The sequence below is a fragment of the Gallinula chloropus genome (genome assembly GCF_964237585.1).
Source record: "Gallinula chloropus genome assembly, chromosome: 5".
Taxonomy (NCBI): Eukaryota; Metazoa; Chordata; class Aves; order Gruiformes; family Rallidae; genus Gallinula; species Gallinula chloropus.
The window spans coordinates 79,110,361-79,133,836 of NC_140090.1; the positions used below are offsets into that span (position 1 = coordinate 79,110,361).

The 23,476-nt window shown below is 44.0% G+C and overlaps 1 protein-coding gene across 1 annotated transcript in view; it reads right to left on the minus strand.

Annotated features, from left to right (window-relative positions):
• LOC311192729 ((E2-independent) E3 ubiquitin-conjugating enzyme FATS) overlaps nucleotides 1-23,476 on the minus strand; it is a gene marked incomplete at its 5' end in the record, with an annotated part of 72,220 nt that overhangs the window by 25,541 nt on the left and 23,203 nt on the right. Inside the window, 2 exons of the mRNA XM_084265289.1 lie at nucleotides 5,819-6,890; nucleotides 9,214-9,308. Coding sequence (XP_084121415.1) covers nucleotides 5,819-6,890; nucleotides 9,214-9,308 — 1,167 coding nt within the window. The remainder of the gene's footprint in view (nucleotides 1-5,818; nucleotides 6,891-9,213; nucleotides 9,309-23,476) is intronic.

Genomic DNA, 23,476 nt, shown 5'->3' on the forward strand with positions numbered 1-23,476 from the left:
GCCAGAATCACTTGTAGCTAAGGATTATCAATTCCTCAGCAAAGCTTCAACATCTGCAAGCACTGAGTCCTCAGTTTTCTCAGCATCTCACATAGTACATGAAGGTTGCTTTGCAGCATGACACAGACCCAATGACACAAAACGTCTAGACTAAGGAAAATTGACAACCTCTTCCATTTTAAATCTATACCAGATGAAGTGAAACATCAAAGGGGGTCCTTTTAATGGGCTTTTTGGCATGTGATCCTTTGTTCTTAACAAGTCAGCACCAGCTGGTACATCCATAATGCCAAGTCAGTACTGTCTCTGGCCAGATATTTGGCTGATGTAAATCAGTGTCACTCCTCTGAAGGTGGATATTTCTATTGGTTGACATCAGCTGAAGATTTGGCTCCTCACACTTAGCAGGTGCAAGCTAAAGTAAAATCTTCTGTGCCATATTTCACATTTCTCCTGTCTTCACCATCATTACTGCTGTGCACATTCTCAGGCTGGGGAGTTAATTACCATCAGCTGTAGCTACTCAAGTTTCTATACAATAAATTCCACATTGTAAGGAACAGCTTTCGTCTAATTATATCCTGTTCATATGTGTGTGTATATATATACACTCATATTTAAACACACACACAAACCTTGTACTCTGGGTTATTGTGTGGTGACTTTCCCATGAACAGAAGATGAGGTGAGAACATCCTATGGGCCACATTCATTCATTGCAATATTTCAAATGTTATTTAGTAATTGAAAGTAAATTCTTTAGTATTTAGTCTTTAGTCTTAGGAGTGCCTACTCTCTTTAGTATGTCTTTAGTCTTAAGATTGCCTACATTAGCCTATCCTGATTACCATGAGTCCATACTAGTTTAAAGGTGACCTTCAGATATTTTCTTTAAAAACAAAGGTCTAAATACTGGGGTTTTTTCAGTGTGTATTTCAAATGAAAACATTCTTTGGCTTTGCAGGTAGCAGCATGTCAAAATCCCACAGATCCAGCTGTTCTGATTTTAGTCCAGTAGAAGTGTGCTTGTATGTACATACACACACACACAAATTATAATAGTTCTTGAAACAAATTAAAGTCTAGTTGTTTACCACTTAGTAAATATGCTGCTGCCTTCAGCACTTGTTGCATATTTCTTGCTTAAGGAGGAGACAGAAGTCTGTAACCACCTGGGGCCATTCACCACCCCAAAAGCCCAGATCCCATCACTAGTTTTCCCCATCCACTGTCTTGGGTTCCTTCAGTTAAGCAAATTATGCTTTCAAGTCACCTGCCATTCTCTTTGAGAAAAAGCATAAGCAGCCACAGTCCCAGCTCTCTGATCTGCCTTGTTCAGCACTTCAAATGTCACTTTCCCCTTCCAGAGTGCTTCATCCCGCAGAAGGGATGCTGGCAGTGCAGTGCTGGCTCCCAGCACCCACGCTTACTGCCACCGTCCCAACCATCACCATCATGTCATAGTCACGTTCCATTGCTGACTCATGCATACGTCATAATCCTGATCTCCTTGCTTGTGGATAGTTTACATACCACTCTGACTCCTGAGACACCTTTTTGTCACCTCCTCCCACCCTCCCTTCAAATCTTCTATATCTCAACACAGATGCTGATGTGGGATATGTAGATAGGTAGATGCAGGAGTCAGCGCAGCACCTTCCACCCAAAACAGGTTCATGTTTCTCCCAGTAGTTTTCAGCACAGAAACAAAAGAGAAAAAGTGTAGATGTTATAAAAGTTGATGTGTTGGCAGAAATTATTTCATCTTCTTGTAACACAGTTGATGTTTGTGAAGGCGCCCAGGCGTCAGGACATTTACGATTAAGCTTATACATCAATTCAGATTTATAATCTTTCATAGTGAAGTGATGATATTGTTTAATCAAGAGGTCCAAATGAATTTAAAGTTGTCCCATTTTCTTCTCTTTGCCCCATTTTAATAATTCAGCATAGAACCTGGCAGGCAATATATTGCAAAAGATGGATGGAAAACTAGATATTCATGTGGAATATATATTTCATGAAAGGTAGGTGAGAAATTAAGATTAAAAATGCTCCTGTCTTCAGCAGAAACAAGAGTGATCTTTTCATTTTTAACTTACCTTGTATTTATGAGACATCAGCTACAGACAGTAAAGGAAATTGCAGCATTCACTTAAAAGCAGCGTTAGCAAGTTCTGACAGCTTGTTAAAAGCCATGACCAAAGGCAGGGTGATGCACATCGATCACCTGTGACAAGGACCTCATGGAGCTTGGCCTGGGCTTACCCTCCGTTGTATCTTTGAGGTGGGTTGTGTGGCTCTCAGCGGGCATTCACATTAGCAGGTACACCTTCCTTAAACTGCCCAAGGGGTTTAAAGGCTGGCCACTCATTATTAATCATGCCCTATGACTCCACATCCTCCTGCAGTTCAAGTCTGACTATATATAACATGGATTTCCAGCACTTAGAGTCCAGTATCTTGCCAGATAATGGAAGCAAAGTACCCAAAGCAATGGAGTCAGTAGAAGATACAGTCCACAGTGATGAAATCCCAAGGTCATATTCCATCCTTGGGATGCTAGAGCATGAAATGTGGCTTTGAATGCTAATTGAATCGGAGAGATTTGGATTCCGAAGTGTAATTACCATCCATGAGCCCAGATCAAGATTTACATTTCATTAATAGGCTTAAAACACCCTTTTTATATGTGGCACATTGTGGAAATATATATACCTCTGGGGATTATCTGGACCAACCTCCTGCTGAAAGCAGGGCCTTAGATTAGGTTATCCAGGTCCATGTAAAGCCAAGTCTTGAATACTTGGATTTGAACACGAACTCGTATGAGTAATAGTGTAAGTAGAGTCATCATTTCCTGACACCACATGAAGAAGCAGAAGGGGCCATAACTCAACCAACCCTATAGGAAACAGCAAACCTGGCCCCAGTACCTCTAAAGCAGAGAAGCGTTTTGGGTGCTCATTCCACTTCAGGTCCCAGTAAGGCAGCCTGTACATCCTGGAAACTACATTTACAGACTTCATGAAGAAAAGTCTAGTTTGAAAGTAATTTTCCTCCCTTTTTTTCCTCTCCTCCCTCCTTTATTCTGTACCACGGTGATGCTACTACCACTTGTATTTCTGCTGGCAGGAAGGTATTGCCTTACAGCTGCAAACTAAACATAAATTCCAACTTTCTGGGTCATCAGAGAGGTGATGGACAAAGCACTCTCTGCAGTTCCCTCATCTGTAAGATAACTATGTTAAAAGTATTAACACTGGGTCAAAAATTGTTCACTGCCCCTTCCTTGTGAGTTCTTCCTTCTTTTTTGAATACTTCATTTCACAGAGTTTTCATCACATAAACATGTAGCAGGCCAAAAGCCTGAGGGGAAAGGATTTGAGCTAGTAAACTTTGGAGGAAAGAAAAGATATCTGAAAGAATTGAGGATGTTCTAAGGGTGTGAATGACTCTGCTGATGGGGCGGTTGCGCCGTGCTCCTAGGGCAGCATCTTGCAATAATTGTAATCTTGTAATTTTGAGCTCTATAAACAGAAAAAAAGCAGAGGGAACCTTGTCCCATTATAGTTTACCTTTGATAGGATAAACTAGTCCAGGAAAAATCCATGTAGGACTGGACCAGATTTGGCCCAGAACACAACATCACACCTAAGAGACCATGTCTCTTCTCCCTCAGCTCACCCATTTTCAGAAATAAAGAGAACTTGCTTTTTCATTTTCTCCCAGGTTAAAAATCACCCCAATTGCCTTTCATTTTAGTGAGCAGCATGGATGTCTCACACACTCAACTAGGTTTCTCATGATCTGTCGCATTTAATGGCTGATGGTGATGCAAGAGCTCGTTACTTTGGGGATCCTGGTGAGAAAGGCTGTTGTTTTGAGGCATTATTCGGGCTGTCTGTACAGATTTCACACAGGAAAGTTGTAGTAAGGTGAATAAACACCTTCTTATAGATTACAAAGGATCTGATGGAGAGAAATGTATATCTTTACATTCTCCATTATTGCTCACACAAAGGGTGGAAGCAGTTAAGAAGTAACACTTCCCCTGGTTATTTACACCTGTATTCTTAGGTACACAAATGGTGGAAATAATGTTTTTCAAAAAATCAGTGTTTCTCAGCTGGTTACCTCATTTATTTCCTCTTTTTAGTAAAACTGGAACCACGAGCTGTATCGTATTTCACTTTCTAATTCTTCTAAAAGTGATTCTTTCATGGCCACTGCTGTATTGCCAAGCTCAGGGAAGGTGGGAGATGTTTCTAACCCTTGTTTCTGTGGTCTATCTGAGGTAGACCTTAGATGGTGTTGGACAAAGCCTTGAACACACAGTACTTTCTATGGAAGCTTCAGCAGGACATTGCTATTGGAAATTAGGATGGTATACAACAAAATCCAAAGCTGAAACCCTTAATTTACCAGTGTCAGACTGGAAGGTCCTCATCAACCCTCACCCCTTCACGTTTCTTCCTTGTTTTAGCACTGGTTGGTCTCCTGCCCCCAGTCTGCCACCTCCCCTTGAGCAGCAGGCAAGCTGGATTACATCTCTAAGCATCAGGAAATCTATTTTCTTGGGCTTTCTTCAGCAGCCAGCCCAAGGGGTGCTTCACCCTGCAGACCCAAGCAGCTGTCCTTGACGGGCTTCGCGCTGGATTTACTGACACTGCTGGTTTCTCTGTGGAAAATCCGGGCTCCATGGATGATTTCCTTTAAGGTTCAAGCAAGAGACCCCTGGATAAAGCAGTGTCTTCTCAGTGTTTGCATCTGAATGACCACAAAGAGCGGTCCCAGCGATTTCAGGCATGACACAGTGGGTGCAGCAGGAACAGCACAGAGCAAAGGGATGATGTAGCCTGGGTTTTGTACCTTGTCCAGCTCATGAGACAGCACACACCTCCTCATCTTGTTTTCCATTTGCACACTGGGAAGATGAAGGTACAAATGGATCTTGGGAAGTAGCTTATGTTCAAATACTGACCCTTAGATCAAAAAGGCCGTAGAAGAACATGGTTATTCCAATTAAACATAGCCCAAGGTTGCAGGATACATGGAGGGGTATGTTTAACCTTAGTGGTTTTGGTAGAAACCAGACTCACTCACTGACATTCTTCCCATCCTTCCTCCCTTCCTGGAATGTCAATAAACTCAGCTGTTGTTTCCCAGCGCATGGTAAAAGAGCTGCACAGCCCAGTGCAGCAGGAGCTATACCACTCTGGGCACAAAGCAATCCCCATGGTACCTTTCCCAGCCCTGAGAGCAATGTTGCAAGGAAAATGTTATGTTTGCAAAATGCTTAGAGATGTCTGAAACAAATGTGTTAAAGATTTGCAAATGGTTTACCTGGAGCTGTTAGTTATAAAGACCTGGGCTTATCACTGTAGCCTTCTAGGGAAAAATTGTAAATTATAATTTTTAATCACAAGGAGAACAAAACCAAGCTCAGTGCAGCTGTCTCCTTAATCTCACACCTTGAAATTCGTCCCTCATAAAAAAAAGACCTAATTATTTTCAGGGGTTAAGTGCTTGCTGCTGGGAGAATAATAAAAAGTTACAGTTATAAATGGTTAAAATTAGAGGTTTAATGCAGAAAACACAGAGTTTTCTCTATAATCTGATGAGCTGCATGCATCACTAGCATGGCAAATATATTCATGGTAGTCCTGGAACTGAAAACGTTTGGGTTGTGCTCTGACTCACCGTGCCTCTGCAGAAGCAAGGATTACTATTATCTGCTCACAGGAAATCATTGTGGTGGGGCTGTTCCAGCCTGAACTTCTGCTCCACCAGACTGGGGTTTATGGAAATTACTTACCTGCCTCATCACTTGAATTAGGAAGCTGGAGAGAGAATGGGATGTCATAGCTGGCAGGCTGCTTATCTTCATCTATCTTTGTTGTTACTATGCTATTAGGTCCTCTGGGTATACCCACAATCACTGGAAGTTCAGAGACAAAGACACTTTGCAAAGAGTATTTACTACCCAAAGAGCCTCCGTTTGTGGTCTCTTTATTAATTGTCCTATTTTCTGTCAAGCCTGCACTCCAGTTTGATCTGAGTGGAGTCTTGTTTCCTCCTGGGAGTTTTGTCTTCAGTATCTCCTCTATTGGCTCTCCATTAGCTATGCCATCTACTCCATCTGCTGTTAATCTAGACGAACTGCAATTTATATTGAAGGACAACACTGATCTATGACTTCTTTGGCATTTAATCCGAGGTGGGCCAATGCACACCTCGAGAGACTTGTCTAAATAATAGATGGTGTTTGGACACTGCTGAGAAACCTGGAGGTGGACACAGGAGACGAAGGAAGGTGGAACTTTCTTTCTCCCCTCGCTGCTTCGAAGACCCACGCTGTTCTCCTTGTCCCCAGGGTCAAAAATCCTCTTCCGTGGCTCTTCAGCTAACCGTGAGCAAGATTCAGAAGTGGGCAGCAGAGAGACATCTCTGTTCATGTGGCCCAGTGGAGGCCAGCGATGGACCTTTCTGGAGGTGGGGGAGGCGGCGGTGGGCTCTGGCACAGCCCCGTCTCCGCGTGCTGGCTCACCAGAGGCTGCAGCAACACGCCTGGCTGTAATAGTTATGGAGGAAAACCCTTTCCTCTGCTTTTGACACGGCTTTGCCTCTGGGATGGGAGAACCCGATGGAGATGTGGTGCCAGCTGAAGCTGCTTGAATTTTTAATCTGCTGGGAAGTACTGCAAAAGCTCTGTCCAGACTGCCTGAGCCATGGCTAGCCAATGATTGCTTGGTGTGATAGGCACCGGGCTGGGGGATCACGGACTGCATGGGCAGCACAGGCCAGGTTTCTTTTGATTTATTCTCATCAATCATCCATGAAATGACGTTGGGTGAAACCAGCTTTCTGTTTTGTGATGATGGACATTCCTGCAAATGAAAAGATTTAAATTATCAACACATGCTATCATTATATATATTTAAATACATATACATAACCATTTCTCATCTGCCATCTATCATGTTAGACAGTTTTCTTTGGGATTTCTACTTAACTTTCCATTCATCCTAACATTTTTTTTTTTTTGTCATTTAAAAACACAAGCTCTGGAATTCATCCCTGAATTGTCTGGGAGACTTCAATGAAAACCTCATCACTCTGGTGCAAAAAGAAAAAATAAATTTAAATTAAAAATGTCTATTTTATACTATTAATTTCAGTTTTTAAGCCATGGTCATGCTTGGGAGATGTGGCTGCTACGTTCCTTTTAAAATGGGCATGTCAAAGGCTATTACCAGTTTCTGACTCTAACCTGCTCTTTCAGGATGGTCTGCTGGAATTTAAAGCACATTTAAATATATTATGTGTCATTAGCCTGAAGGTCCATGTGAGCCATCCCATGCTGCAGAGGACACGCAGACACCAAGGTCATGACTGCTCTACAACCTCACCAGTTATAAGCATGGAGAAACTTCTCCATCATCCCTCCCACCAAACCAACATAATTTCCTATGAGGGCTTTGGGTACTAATTTAATTAATTAGTGCCTTCTTGCTTATAATTGCTTGGTGGCACCTACCAGCGACGTAAAACCACATGTCCAAGACTGACTGACAGTGGCCCAGATTCATTTTTCCAGCCACAACAGCAACCCCCTACCTTGATACTGTATGTTACTCCACTCAACACGACAAAGGAGGTGCTTTTATGCTAAAGCCATCCGACAAAGAGCCAACCTGAGTTTGAAATCTCCTGCTATTACCATCCGCACGGCTGGTGCCATAAGTCACATGCAATAAAGCATCTGGCCTAATCTCACTGCTGCTGTAAATTGGCTGATTAGATTGCTCCTGCCCCGTGTTCCTAGATCTCCTGATCCCAGTAGAAAATAAAAACCCCACTGAACTGGCATGCAAATAGGCAGATTAGCTCCATAATGAAAACTCAGTCAGGTTCACTCGGGGTTTCGGCGCCTTTCGCTGGCTGCGCTGCTCCTGCTTGTTATGAATTCATCTTCTCACTCTCCCTTCTCTGGTGGCAAAATTCCTCTCAGTCATATCTGGGCATCTATCCTCTGATAATCAGCACGGATACTTGACAAGCATTTCACAAAATGTCACTTCTTCCTCAAGGAAGCCGACAGGAGTGGCGGAGCTGTGACCTCCCAGGGGCCACCGCCGTCATTCTCAGGGCTTGGGTGCCGAGACGGGACCCTGCGTGCCAAAGCCCATGGGGGAAAAGCATCCCTGCACTCCTGTCCCCCATGCATGGAAACAGCACAGGGGACTTGTGTTTCATCACTCTTGGGAAAGCTGATTTGGGAACCCAAATAGGGAGCGTTAGAGCACGAGTTTATTGACAAGGTGAAATGCCAGGTAAATTTTATCAACTCTTTCAACCAGCTGCCTGTGGTTTTGACAATTCAATAATTTCACAGCCCCAGGGAAAGCATTTCCTTCCTTCTTTGTTTCTTTCATGGCATGTAACAACTTTTGCCTCATATTTTCTGCACTGAATTTGCTTCTACCTACAGGTGTAAGACCTTTGCATGCCTTCCAAAACTGCTGACCTCCCTGAGATTTCTACAGGGCACCGAAGAACAACGTTGCTTGAAATACTTGATTCTGGATGCCTTTCTCACGCTCCAGTAGTTAATTTGACTTCTTTTGTTAAGGGATGCACAGATGGAGACATCCTGCAAGAGTCCAAAGGCATGTCAGAAATGCTCCCTATGAGCTTCAAACTCATGCGCTGATATTTTAAATAATTTGCTTTTCTTTTTTCTGCTGGAGTGGGTTATTTTATTCCCTCCTCCCAACCTTTGGCAAAGAAATGGATCTTTAAGGTTTGACCAGCTGATGGGAGCTCTCAGGCTTCACTACATATCGTGGACAAACAAATTAATAAATACACACTTACACAAAGTAACTGTGGTGAAGTGAAAACCTCAGGCTTGGCCTTGAGCACATCTGAGGCACTGTACTGATATTTGGGACACCGCTCATTGGAGTCTCCTAAGGTGCTTCTAATCACTTTGTTCCCCCCACAGAAGATGAGATTATTTTCCCCCTCTCACCAAGAACTCATCGAATCACAATGTTTAGCTGTCATTTTATTTGCCTTTCCCACCACCTAAGCTAAGCCCAGCTAAGCCAAACCAACTCTGAATCCTCTGCTCAGCAATCAGCAAGTGTTTTTTAGACCCAAATGCATTCTGCTGATTGATATCTGAATGCTAATTGTTTCTTTTACCTCAGCAGAACTGGATTTTCTCTCTGCAGCGCTCTCCCGCTGAAGGTCTGTGCACGTCCTCCGACCATCAGTGCCCCATTGCTTCTGCATCACTCCTGGGGGGAAAAGAAAAACTGAGGAAGCAATGTCATTTTGAGGAGAGGAGTTGGAAAATGGGGGTTTAGGTGGAGTGCCCATGGGAGGGAGAGAGCTACTGTAAGTGATCTGATTGCCCTGGGAGGTTGTTATCGGAGGATCCTGTTTCTCGCTCTTCCCAGGAGAGGCGCTTGAAATCCCCCTGGGATCCTGTTGCAAAGATGTGATCATGGACAGACTCACAACATGTGCAGGGCTGATCTCAAAGCTGAATGTCTCTGCTTTTGATTTCCCTGGCTTCAGGCATGGCTGAGGAGGAACCGGGGAAGACAGGAAATGCAGATCTCCAGAAATGCCACTTGTTTGCGCTCCCAGTCCTGCAGACTACACAGGGCCACACTAACCAGGCTGGTTTCCTTTGAACTAAGGCACCTTCTTCACATTTAAAGAACTTCAGTAATTTTAAATCCCGTTCACAAATTTGATTACATCACAGCTTTTCTAGTTTGGTGCTAACTATTACACCAGTCTCTGCCGTTGTCATCTGTTGTTTCGTGTCAGTGCCAGCCTGTCTGCAGCTATTTACACAGAGCCCATCTCCATACAACACAGAGCCTGGGCTATTGCAGTGATGCATTACGTCTGCTGTCAACAGCTTTGCCAGAAATTACGTTACTTTCTGGTTTGTAACAAGCATCCAAAATTGATTTTCAAAAAATTCTCTATTTGGACCGAAACCCCTCGACATTCCTGACTGTTGCTTTGTAGCAACAAGTCACAATGCTGGTAAGACTTTTTTTTTTTTAGTTTTTCTTTAACTTAGCCTCCACAGAAGTTGGCAATTTCTTCCTAAACTGAATTCCAGTTTACATGTAACATCGTATTAACAAAGGGATATAATCAGCTCCACTTTAAGAAGTGTTCATTAAAGCATATCCACCATCACAGGCTCCATGGTTTCATTGTTTTCAGGCCCCACCTGGAGTGTTGTGTCCAGTTCTGTGCACCCTGGGATAAAAAAGACAGGGATCTCCTGGAGAGAGTCCAGAGGAGGCTGAAAAGGTGATTAAGGGCCTGGAGCATCTCCCCTGTGAGGAAAGGCTGAGGGAGCTGGGGCTGTTCAGCCTGGAGAAAAGAAGACTAAGGGGGGACCTTATTAATGTTTATAAATATCTCAAGTGTGGGACACAGGGGGAAATGGGCAGCCCCTTTTCAGTGTCTGTGGGGACAGGACAAGGGGCGATGGCTGCAAGTTGGAGCACAGGGAGTTCCACACCAACATGGGGAAGAACTTTTCCCCAGTGAAGGTGAGGGAGCCCTGGGACAGGCTGCCCAGGGGGTGTGGAGTCTCCTTCTCTGGAGAGATTCCAGACCTGTCTGGACACCGACCTGTGTGCCCTGTCCTAGGGACCCTGCTTTGGCAGGGGGGTTGGACCTGATGATCCCTGGAGGTCCCTTCCAACCCCTGTGATTCTGTGATTCTGTGATCTCCTTGGGTTCAGCTAAGGAGTAGAAGGGAAAAAGAGGGAAGGTATCAGGTCTATCCCCCATTGAAAGATCTCTTCAAGTCCCAGAACACTACCAGGATGATTGATGTACCTTCTGCCTTAATAAAATGTACTAAGGTATGCTTTGATACTTCATTTGCAAGAATACTCCAAGGTGCCAATGTCACTGTGTATGTTCATAGCTGGCAGGATGAGAAAATAAGGGCTTTTGTCATTGAGCAAAAGAAGGTCCTGAGCAACAGAGAAAACAGCTGGGTTCATTAGCCACAGTATGGGGGGGGAGGGGAAGAGAATCCAGAAAACAGCCAGAGCAGAAGGCCTGCTACACTTTTTTTGGCAAAGAAATAATGCACAGTTGCCATCAGTGAAAACACAATGAACCTGATGTGACACCAGATAGTGGTAACTTCTGGCACAAAATGTGGGTGAGGTGCCCTTGGAGCCTGCTCCTCTCCCTGACGTGGGGTGAGAAGGAGGTGCTGTGCTGTTGGTGAAGGTCTGCAAGCAGTGGGACAGGGGTACCTGCTGGGTGAGCCTCATGGAAAGGTTATTTTTGGTGTATCAGTACACTGGTGAGTGACATGGAAATATCTTTGTGATGAAGAGCTGCCATGCATGCTCTCTTATTTACTTTTAAAAACAACTAAGCAGGGAAAAACTTATGGAGAAGGATGGAGAAATTCTTGTATTGAATCAAGGCACGACCACAGAAACTCCAAAGGTTTGATAAAAACCCCTCCAGATGCAATTAAAGAGACAACTTTAACTAAGTTATCAATGTTTTCCCCAAACACTTTGCAATCAGATAGCCTCAGTTGTCTCAGATTGATCTGGAAAGCTACAACAGGAGAACATCAACTCGTGAATGTCAACCAGAGCGCAAGGAAATCCAGAAGACTGGCTGGAGATAAATCAGATCCAGACAGGCATGTTTTGCCAGATGGCCTTTCATGAATTTCATTCAAATCTATTCTCAGCACCAGAGAAAGACCAAGAACAAGTCGTGAAAGTCCACACAGTAGGTTACATATAATACCTAAATTATTCTTATCAAAGTAACCCCCTGTGACTAGTGATAATCTGTAGGTAGGACCTTCCAATTTCACACAGATCCCATGGAACAGATTAGTTGATCCTTGGTTAACTTTAAAAAGTAGCTGCTTCTGGAGCAGGAGAGATAGGACAAAGAGAGGTGGAGAGAAGAGGGGAAGAAAACGTTTATTTTCTTGGCTAAATCATCCAGAGTAGGGTTTTTGCATTGTGTTTTGTACCAAATCCTGTGCAATGACATTCTGCTATTACTGTGGGAATCCTATTGTTGGAAAACACTCCAACTTTTGGCAAGTCATTTAATCTAGTTGCTGCAACAGATTAAATGTTATTGGTGGCATAAACTCGAGTATTTTTCATGATATTATTAAATCTAATCTCAGAAGCTTCACATTCGTTACTACATGTCAACAGAACAAGCAAATAAAAAAAAAAAACCCACCCAAAACCAGACATTTAAAAAGAGGTTGAATCTGTTTAAAATGAAGACACTTCAGAGAGCACCAAGGTTGAGCAGGGATGTGTCACACACAGAGTTTTGATACAGATTCTCTTCGCTGACAAAACACATCGCCCCGTAACTCTTGTTCCACAACGAAATGCAAAGTTCAGTTTTTCCCTGGTGGGAAAGCATGAAAGAAATGGCATTTCAAGTACTTTCCATCTCTGTGGGGAGTATGAGAAACTTATTTCTTGAGTTGGAATCCCGTGGATTTGTTTAACCTCCCCAGATCTTCCCTTCCCACCATAACCCACCTCTCCCAGCTCATAAATGGATGATGCGGTGAGGAATAGAGGAGCAGTTCCTGGCATGTGAACTTTGTCCTATTACATCTTCACTCTCTTTTCTTCCCCCCCCCACCCCAAATACTGTTTGTTGAACCAAATGATATGCTCCTTGGCAAGGCATCTGGACATCCGGCTACAGACCAGGGTTTTCCTAATTACGGAGTGCAGCTGGAACTGATTCTCCCAGTCTCGAGTGCCTGGATGTCTGCCTCAGGCCAACTGGCAGCCAGCTCAGATAATGATTCAGAAAAGATGTACTTGTAAATCAGCTTGCTAAAACACAGATAGATTGCAAAGGTGAGGGTGCTGGTGGAAAACAGCGTACCTCGAATATTTGGCATGCACAGGACAGCCCAGTTTGTATCCAGCTGAGGATTTGTGCAGCACTTGAGAGACACGTGAAAACAGCCTATGGATGATGCTGTTTTGCCAGGGTTGTGGGTCTTTGCTAGACACATACAGACTGCCATGCTGGGGGAGGTCGTCTGATGATGCCCAGAGCGAAACTGGCCGAAGCTGGAATGACTTCAGACTGCTGGCCCTGGCCTCATCTCTAGTTTTTGTCATAGAAGTTGCATATTTCATTCATTTACTATTCATAGGCTGACGAATTTCAAATGTGTGTCAGCAGTTCTGATCTCCTCCGCTCCGAGCCCTGCTTGCTGCACACTGACTGCATCTGCCATCCCCTCCAAGCCACCAGCATCACAAAGCAAACTTCCCTGGAGGCTCCAGGGACCTCCAGCACTTCCCTCAAAGCACCATGAGGCGGAATCACAGAACAAACGGTGTGATAAGGGGAGAGCTACTCCACCAAAAATGTTATCTTTTTTTTTTTTGTAGGCACTTTGTCCACTGCTTAAGAGACCTCTAAGGGAGGTCAGGTTCCCTTCAGCCCCCAGGTCAGCATTGTTCATTACCCAAAAATGCTCAAATTCCCCTCTCAGGAGCAAGAAGCTAAAGGACATTGATAGTTGGCCGTGGTGTCAGAGCAATCACTCAGTTAATGCCACGTCTTTGGCATCACATAGAACTTGTTGTGAAGCTTTTTCTCCTTCTCTGCATTATTCCTACTCTAAGTTATCAGCAGATAAACCATAACACTAAAATCAACTTGGAGGAATTCATTTATACTTTATTCCGTTTAAAACATTAGATTTGGTTAAATTTTCTTGGCCTTTATTTAATTCAAATACCCGAGGAAGCCTTGAGGAGAAAAAGTGTCATCATTAAAGATTCACCACGCTCCCTCTCAGTGAGGGCTGGGAGGGATCATAACTCACTTCTTCAGATCTGAAGTGAGTCATCCAGAAAAACCATCCGGACATTACAGATACATCTAAGAAGAAAGCCAAGCCAGAATGAACAACAGAACCAAATCCATGTCTTCTGGTCTTCTTCATGTGTCATAAAGAAAGAATATCATTAAATTGCAGGGTACTGTCATCTAAAAATAAAACTGAACAATGGAGATAAAGTTCACATGCCCAATACTAAAAGTAGAGACCAATGAATGTTGAAAATCCCACCTTATCCTAAAGTCCCTGCAGATATTAAGGGGATTTATAGGGAATCAACTGGTCAATGTTGTATTTACTTGTTAGGGGAGAGAGAGACTCATCCCCAGAAAGCCTTGGCACAGGTACAGTCTTGCCATCCTTCAAAGATGTTATCCTGAGCCGTCAGAAGTGATGTTAAGCCCAAGGAAGAGGTGAAACATTGCGTTGGCAATGGCCCAAAGGCAGCACCCCAGTGAAGATGGGGCACAGACAGGGCAGAAGGCAGCCCTAGAGCCACACATGGGTTGTGCTCTCCTGTGATCACACAAAAGCACGTCTGACTTTCATCTCTGCAGGATGTGACATCCAGCTTCCTTCAAGGAAGGAGAGGTGGCAGTTTTCACTATGATGCTTAAGGAGCACACGATGTCACCCTGATAGCTCAAACACAGCTAGACACCACGCTGTACTTACCCATCAGGAGAGGATGACAGAGGGAGAGTACATCAGTCCTGTTAAAGCATCTCTGCTGAACTCAGACAAAGCAGCATGCTCCTACTTTCAACGGGGGTCAAACAGCGATATAGATTTAAAGGGGGAGAAAAACAGCTGCCAACTCCTTTCTTGAGATCTTTCTGGTCATGAAGAAAGCCAAGCCAATACAAACAAGCATTCTGCCACAAAAGAAAGTACTTGAACACAGTTGTAAGAAGATAACAGTATTTTAAGGCAGCTTTGTTGGGAAAAAATGTTAAATCAGAGTAAGCAAAACAGCCTGAAATCATTTTAGGCTGAACAGGATTCTTTATGTAAACAGAATAGGAAAATGTTTTTTTTAGGATGTCAGGATGGATTGTCTTCTATTACAAGCAGCATCGTGAGATTGGTTAACTGAATTATCTCTCCCTGCTTGCACACCTTGAAGCTGTAGCAGGCTGCCTGCAGAGATGATTACAGGATCCGCCATGGAACGGACAAATGAGTTCTGGTCTGCTATCAAAAAGCCAGAAGTCATAAATCTCTCATTATCCGTGCCATTAGAAGCAAGGTGCTCATCAGGGGGCTAGAAAGAGCACAGGAATTATATCTTGAAACTCAAGCATAAGAGAAAAAATACGGTGTTTTCATTAAGCATTGCTATTATTCTTTATCTTCCCTTAATAAAATAAAGTGGGGAATCACCCCCAGCATATCCATCACATATACAGAGACCAAGGTAAGTAGACTCCTCACTTTCTCTTTTTTACCTTTCTCCTCCTCCAGCAGTAGCATGGGGAGGAACACATTCTTAGGTAGCACAAGCCTATGCTAACAAATCTCAGTCCCTAGAAGCAGTGACTAACTCACCACATCTGCCAAAGCCCAGCTGTGTGGGCACAACTCAGGCCAAGGACTCAAATGGGAGTCCTTTAACTGGCACAGGTTTGATTTCTTCAGTCTCAATAACATGGTCTGTCACTGGAGCTGCTGGCTGGAGCTCTTCTGAGATCTTCATAAAATAGAGTAGGAGGGGAATGGGGAGCTCAAAACCAGGACATTAGAGGAAGGACATGTGGAAGGCACAGACAACTGGGGTGAATCATGAGGGATAATAGTGTTTATTAGCCAAATCATTCTCTCTTATAATTATCCTTCTGTGGTTTTATCATAGAAATGGAAGAGATGCCATAAATGTCACAGATTCCTATTCCTGCTGCAGTGAGAGGAAGAACTGGCAGCAGGAAGCCAGCCATCAAGCTCCCCAGCACTGATGAGCTGAGCAATAAAGGTCTTGAAACTCCATGTTTCCTCCCACTTTGGTGGGACTGGCTTCCATTGGTCTCTTTGCTCTACTAAAAGCATTTTCCTAAGGGGATTTTGCAAAGCAGTGAGAGATGTGTGGATGAGCTGCAAAAAAACATCTGCAGAGGAATCACCTGGAGGGGTTTTGTCCTAGAGATGACATTTGGGGCCAGGCAGGAAGAGACAGATCCATGGCAACCAAATGGAGATGAAAGGCTGCCAGGCTCTGAAAGTCACTCACTGGCATGGCACAGCAGGCAGGAGAGGAGAAACACCAAGAGCAGGACGATCACTGGAGGCCTGATGTTTCATCTAAGGAATATGTAACAGCAGCTTTTGGGTGAGACAGACCTGAATAAAACATTTAAGTATGAATGCTAGGTGCTCCAGAAGTTTGTACAGAAGAGAGGGTAGGCAGGACATACAGACAAAGGATGGAGGTGAGTCCAAGCAACATCAACACTTAAACTTTTCAGGTTCACTTACCTCTACTTTTAAGGCATTCTGAATACTATTCCTCATCCAGATCCCTGCACTAAGCTTCACTAGTTCCTACTGTAACATTACCTGGCTTCTTGACCTACTCTCAAAAGAAAGATGTAACTAACAGAAACATCTCCTATACAAAGAGCTATTGGAAGGGATCTTCTCCCACCCTGAGTCCCCTTCACAGCATGTTATGAAGGCTGGGGGTGACCTGCTGGAGAGGAGCTCTGCAGAGAAGGACCTGGGGGTCCTGGTAGATGACAGGGTGGCCATGAGCCAGCAGTGTGCCCTGGGGGCTGAGAGAGACAACGGGATCCTGGGGGGCATCAGGAGGAGTGTGGCCAGCAGGTCCAAGGAGGTGATCCTCCCCCTCTGCTCTGCCCTGGTCAGGCCCCACCTGGACTGTTGTGTCCAGTTCTGGGCTCCCTGGGACAAAAAAAGAGAGGAATCTCCTGGAGAGAGTCTAGAGGAGGCTGCAAAGGTGATTAAGGGCCTGGAGCATCTCCCCTGTGAGGAAAGGCTGAGGGAGCTGGGGCTGTTCAGCCTGGAGAAAAGAAGACTAAGGGGGGACCTTATTAATGTTTATAAATATCTTAAGCATGGGATGCAGGGGGAATGGGCAGCCCCTTTTCAGTGTCTGTGGGGACAGGACAAGGGGCAATGGCTGCAAGTTGGAGCACAGGGAGTTCCACACCAATATGGGGAAGAACTTTTCCCCAGTGAGGGTGAGGGAGCCCTGGGACAGGCTGCCCAGGGGGTGTGGAGTCTCCTTCTCTGGAGATATTCCAGCCCCATGTGGATGCTTATCTGTGCAATATGAGCTGGGGAGCTGCTTTGGCAGGGGGTTGGACCTGATGATCTCTGGAGGTCCCTTCCAACCCCTGTGGTTCTGTGATCTACATTTTAGTGACCACATCTGCTTCTGAGAGTACAAGAACGTTGGAGATAGCCAGAAAATTCCGAAGTGACTATAAACATGACAAATACTACGCAGAAGCAAACAAAGGAGAAGCAGTTCCCCAGCCAAAAAGTGTATTTCTGAAGAGTTATTTTAGTGCTATTACGTGTAATCATGTAAAGGTCGTAACATGCTCAGGATCTGATGGTACAAATGGGTTTTGCAAATAAAGATTCCAGCAGCCTCACTCAGAACCAGCAGCAGCTACGAAACAGGCACATTTGCCTAAAGATGCTCGTGCAGAAGAGGAGCTGGAGGTAATTTTCTGGCCTCAGCAGCTCGATGCTTCTGGTGTTTATCTGCTCTTGTAAGAGCACAACTTTTAAGACAAGAAACTATAGAGAGGATGAGAGAAAAACCCTTGCACTGCGTGTTAGGGAAGCATTTTATGACTCAATATATATCCTGCTGCAGTGATTTTTCACCACGCTTTTGCTGAACAATGGTATTTGCTTTATTGATTCCCCTCCCACCCCCCTATTCCTTTTAATACTCTTAATACAGTGGTGGCTCCAGAAAATGATGTGTGCTGTGGGTACAGCTGCTTTTGTGGAGACATCAGAGCAGTGATTCCAACACACATCTATATTAGACCAATTTTGTTTCCAAAACAAAGAAACAGGATGTTCACACCAGCCAAATTTGACACTGAACGATTTGTACAACGGAACTAAACTCAGTGGAGCACCAGTCAAGCCAGATTTAATATAGACTTTTCATGTTACTTCTGCATAATAGAAGCATTCATTTTTTTGTGTGTAATACTTGGGATATTATTGCTTTCTGGAAAGTCTTCCAGGTTAACGGCGGTGATTGCAGACATCAGAAACTGCTTGATAATAGGGGATGTGGTAGAACCAAGAGGAAAATCAGTCAGTGCTCACAGGATAACACCACAATAGCCAAGATTTAAATAAATTTGAAGCCTAAATAGTGAAGTTTTTAAGTCACTAGTTTGGTCACTAAGTAAACAGCTTTATTTTGCAGTTAGTTGCCCCTGACTTGCCTGGGATCTAAATCCAATGACCCTTCATGCAGCTGGACTCAGTAATTCTTCTAACACGTAAACCTCCTTTGATTAGTGAGGTAAAACTTCCATTTGCCTTCTGAAAGGAAAAAGTGGAAAACAAATCCCTATTCATAGCATGCTTTCACCACACCGCTGTGATCTGTTTGATCTTGGAATTACCCCTTTTGAACTCCACTGCAACAGGTCTACAAACAGAGATCACACTAGAGATTAAACCCGAAAATGTAGTACTGCAAACATAAAGCAGGGCACGGTGGATTTTGTTTTTATCACCAGGTTCAACAAAAAATAATTGGTAATTGCTCCTTTTTTAGTTTTTTTTAGGGTTTTTTTTTAACCCAGTCAGGCTTTTGCTTCGGAAACGAAGGGTGCAGAGAAGCTTGGAACTGTTGGTTAAATGTTAAAGCCCTCAGAACCTTAATTTTTGGCATCTTTTAAATACTAGTCAGGAAGGAATGAGATGGAGAGTTCTCAAACTCTCTTGTGGCTGTGGGTGTCACCTGAGTGAGAAGGAGCAGGGCTGGGAGCTGTCAGCACCCACCCAGCCCCACCAACCTGGCCGGACCAGGCAGCCGTGGCCGTTTTTCCAAGAAGCAATAACTTGCTGCCTAGCAACAACCCAAAACTCATCATTGTTTGTATATTCCATTTCTTGGGCAAAACTAAAAGCTCAGATCCCAAATTATTGCACTCAGCAACACCAGAGCTGCAACAGAGGGATAAGAAAATGCATTTTCCTTTACTTGCTGCAAGACTTCCCTGCTCTACAGTGTTGTATTCATAGAATATACACCACCACCACCACCCCCAACATATTTTTGATGTAGGACCAATCTGCAGAGTCTTTCAATATGTGGCTAGCTCTTTGAACAGTAGTTTTCCCCTAGGAGCTACTTCCATGAATGAAGTAATTCACATATTTATAAGTTTTAATGATGAGGTCACCAAGACTGATACAGACACAAACACAAAGCTCTCTTGGGTCTCAGTACGCTGGATACCATGGCACAGGGAAGTTGTCCCTGTATTTTAGGAGTCCTGGGTTGGTTTTTTTCTGAAAAGTTAAACAATTAAAGAAAAAAAACCCCTGTGCCCTCAATTTGTATCAAATTTCTAGCCCGATTTCCAGAAGGAATTTGATTTGTGCCCTACCCTTCTGTCTGTCCAACCTGGGGCTTTTGAGCTTTGTGGGCTGCTTCAGCCAACGCGACAGAAAGGTCGATAGCTGATCTCTGACAAGCCTGCTGCAAAAATCAATGGCTTTGTGGCACGGAGAGGTCACTACACAGAGTGTCATTCATCAGGTCTCCCTTGATTGATCTAGAGGAGGGCCATGAAGATGATTAGAGGGCTGGAGCACCTCCCCTACAAAGTGAGGCCAAGGGAGTTGGGCTTGTTCAGCCTGGAGAAGAGAAGGCTGTGGGGGGACCTCATTGCAGCCTGCCAGTCCCTGAAGGGAGCAGCAAGGAGCTCAGGGGGGCAGATGAAAGAGGGGGTGAGTGAAGGGGTGCAGGGAGGAGGGAGCAGCACCATGTAGAGACTTGGGTCTTGGGGTACTGCCTCTTAGGCTTGAACTCTTCCTTGTTAGTTGGTATTTTCTATGTCATCCTTTTGTTTTCCTTTTTTAAAATAAAGAATACATACACCTCATGCTAAGATTATGGAAATTGAGAGGTTTAAAGGAAAGTTAAGTGCTGGAAGCCAGTCTAACAATGCTGAAACTGCTTGACCTCAGTATTGTTGTACCTCAGACATAATCATATACAACATCTGTCCTGTTCAAGGTCACATAGCAAATCACTACCAGAGCAGACACCTTCCTAAATTTACCTACTAGGGTAGACACAGCATTGGATAACTGAATTTTACTATGGAGAATACCTGGAATAATGCCATGTGAAGTAATAACAGCACAGCTTAGGTCGAAGTAACTATCTATTGAAGGCAAAATTAAGTTGTTATGGACGATTACCACCACCACTTTGTTTGTCCTGCCGTTGTCCTGTTCAGCAACAACCTCCGATCCAGAGTCAATGCATCAGCCGTTAAATAATTTAGCTGCACTATTCATCCAGCACAACTTCTCCAACCAAATTCTTTCCCGTTTCTATTTCAGCCTTTCCACTGTGTGCTCTGGGACGAGAATTGATCCCAAAGGTCTCTTCAGGCCCACTGGTTACAGGAGACAGACTTCACTGAATGTGCTTTCAAAAACCTCTTTGGTCATTATCGATATTCTCTCTAACATTAACTACCATTAAATCCTCCAGCTAGGAGCTGCAGAGTGACCTGTAGGACATTACCAATCATTTTCAAGCTTAACAAGGGGTATGCTAAGAGCTCACAGCCCTGTACTGGAGACACTGATGCTCAGGTGGGACGTGACCGGGTGATGATCTGTCTGAAGCCAAGCGCGATGAACTTTGCATAGAGGGAGCTGGGGAGATTCATCCTTGTGCAGAGGGACAGCACAATCCTGGATGCTTTGGCAACGGAAAAGCCCAGGTGTGATTGTCTTTTAGAAAGTTTTAGCTAGGAATTTAGTTTGGACATAAAACTCCACGGCCTATCTACACTGCTATGGCCCTCGTGCAATCTGCATCTTGAGGCCTCCGGGCTCTGTTTTGGGCCTGCTCACAGCTGAACTCTCTCATGACACAGTGTGACTCTCCCCCCATCACCCTCTCTAACCCCAGTGAAAGCAGCAAAGAAACATGCCTGTGAAACAGTCTGCATTTTGTGGAATAGGTTGTAATTATTAACCTGACCTCTCTTCAAGGGACTGGCAAATCTACTGAGGCCTGTTCGCTGCCAGTCACGTTAACTGACTTTGTTAATGTGTGTATTGGCAAAACTCAGTAACTAGTTCTACCTGGCTTCTGAATCCTTGTGAAAACACAGCTTCCCCCCTTTTACCCCCCAAATATACTCCTGGGGTAACCACAGGTAACTAATGCATTACTGTGGGAACGCTCTTGTCTGTCACTCTAACACTGTTCCCAGGCTTTCCCATTTTAGGGTGGTGTCCTGGTCAAATTCTCAGCCACAAAACCACTGCAGGGAGCTGTGAGAGGCCAGTCAAGTACTTTGTTTACACCAACTGTCCTGTTCCTCTTTCCAGAATTAACAATTTCACTGCTCTTCCCAGCAGCTTGTACCCTTCCCTGTTCTCACAGCACAACTACACCTTTTTGTCATAGTTGTGTTGGGCCAGTTTTCTTGGGTTCAGGAAGACATCTTCACTGGATTATTTGAAGTTACTTTGATTGACTACCAAAGTATATTTTTTAAGATGGGATGGGGTTTTGGCTGTTCTGCTGTTCGCTTGTTTGGTTTGTATTGGACATTTTTACACCCACTCAGAAAAATATTGCCTAGGTGACTTATCCCAGACTGGTTTGGTTGGAAAGGACCTCAAAGCCCATCGAGTTCCAACTCCCCTGCCATGGGCAGGGACACCCCCACCAGCCCAGGGTGCCCAAAGCCCCATCCAACCTGGCACTGAACCCTGCCAGGGATCCAGGGGCAGCCCCACCTTCTCTGGGCACCCTGTGCCAGGGCCTCCCCACCCTCACAGGGAAGAACTTATTCCTAATATCTAATCTAGATCTAGTCTCAGTTTAAGTCCTGTTCTCCTGTCCAGTCTCTCCCTGCCCTTATCACCAGGCCTTCTCTAGCTTTCTTGGAGCTCCTTTAGGGACTGGAAAGGACTCTGAGCTCTCACTGTAACCTCCTCTTCTCCATGCTGAACCACACCATCTCTCCCAGGCTGTGTCCAGAGCAGAGGTGCTTCAACCCTCAGATCATCTCCATGGGTTCTTCTGGACTCACTCCAACAGCTCAGTGTCTGCTTTGTCTTGGGGACCCCCAAAGACCAACAGCTCCATCATCTGCCCCAGCATGGGGATGCAAACAAAGTCACAAGCCACTAAGGTTTTATTTTAAACCCTGGACAACCATTCTTCTGTCAGAGCTTAGCTTAGAGGTCCTGCATTTTCTTTGCCATCACACACACATGCAATCTGATCAGTGAGAATGATACACAGATGTGTACACACAGGTATTGAATCTATAGAATACTGCATTATTCAACAGTTGAGACTGAAGAGATGGGCTTTACAATTGTAAATTAAAATCTTGCCAAATGAAGCCAACTTTAGAAGATGAGCACAACATTCATGTGCTGCTTTAATCACTCAAAAGACTAATATCAGATAATGGAAAGACAGAAAAAGCAAACTCAGGGCTGTTCTTCATTACTTTATATATTCTGGGAACTGCAGCCCTGTAGCATGTATTGATGCTACACATGGACATACACTGTGGGGACACCTGCAATAGCAGGCAGAACATGCTTAAACTTACACTCATCTGGGTTAGAGGTTTTGGTCTCCTGAAACAGATCAAGCAGGCTTTCAGGATAGCACCTTTTAAGCAAAAAATAAATCACACTTGTAAGTAAACTGTTTGGATGCTTAGTGGGATGGAAGTTCTCTGTCATGTAAATAAAGTAACTCAAGTTTCAGGATGCTATTCATGTTACTTTAAAAAGAAGGGTAAAAATGCTTCTCATACCCTAGACTGAAATCATTCTTTTGGAAGATCAGTCTAGTCTATGTCATATTGATTAAGGGATGTCTTAGTACTCTAAATGTATTACTCCATTAATTAGAGTAATATTGGGATTAACACCTTGGCCAGAATGTTAATGCTGACAGGTGTATAAATGCAGATTTATGTACTTCATTCAACATTTACAAAAGCTTATTAATCCACAATTAATGCTGAGATGTTGCTTTCTTTTTAAAAAAATTCAATTTAAAGAAAAAAAAAAGAAAATATCTATAACTGAGCACAAAATGTGTCTGTACCTTGGGTAGGAGTTAGTGTTTCTGGTGGTGGTAGCCATAGTAATAGCACTAGGATTTCCCCAGGATTTTCAAGGCTGGGGATTTGGGGGTTTTGCTATTGTTTTGGTTTTCAGTGGTGGTTTTTTGTTTATTCCCAGACAGCACTGCCATCTTAGTTCCCTGTGGCTTTTAAAAAGCAATAGCTAAATCAATAAGGTTGTTGACTTACCTGAAAC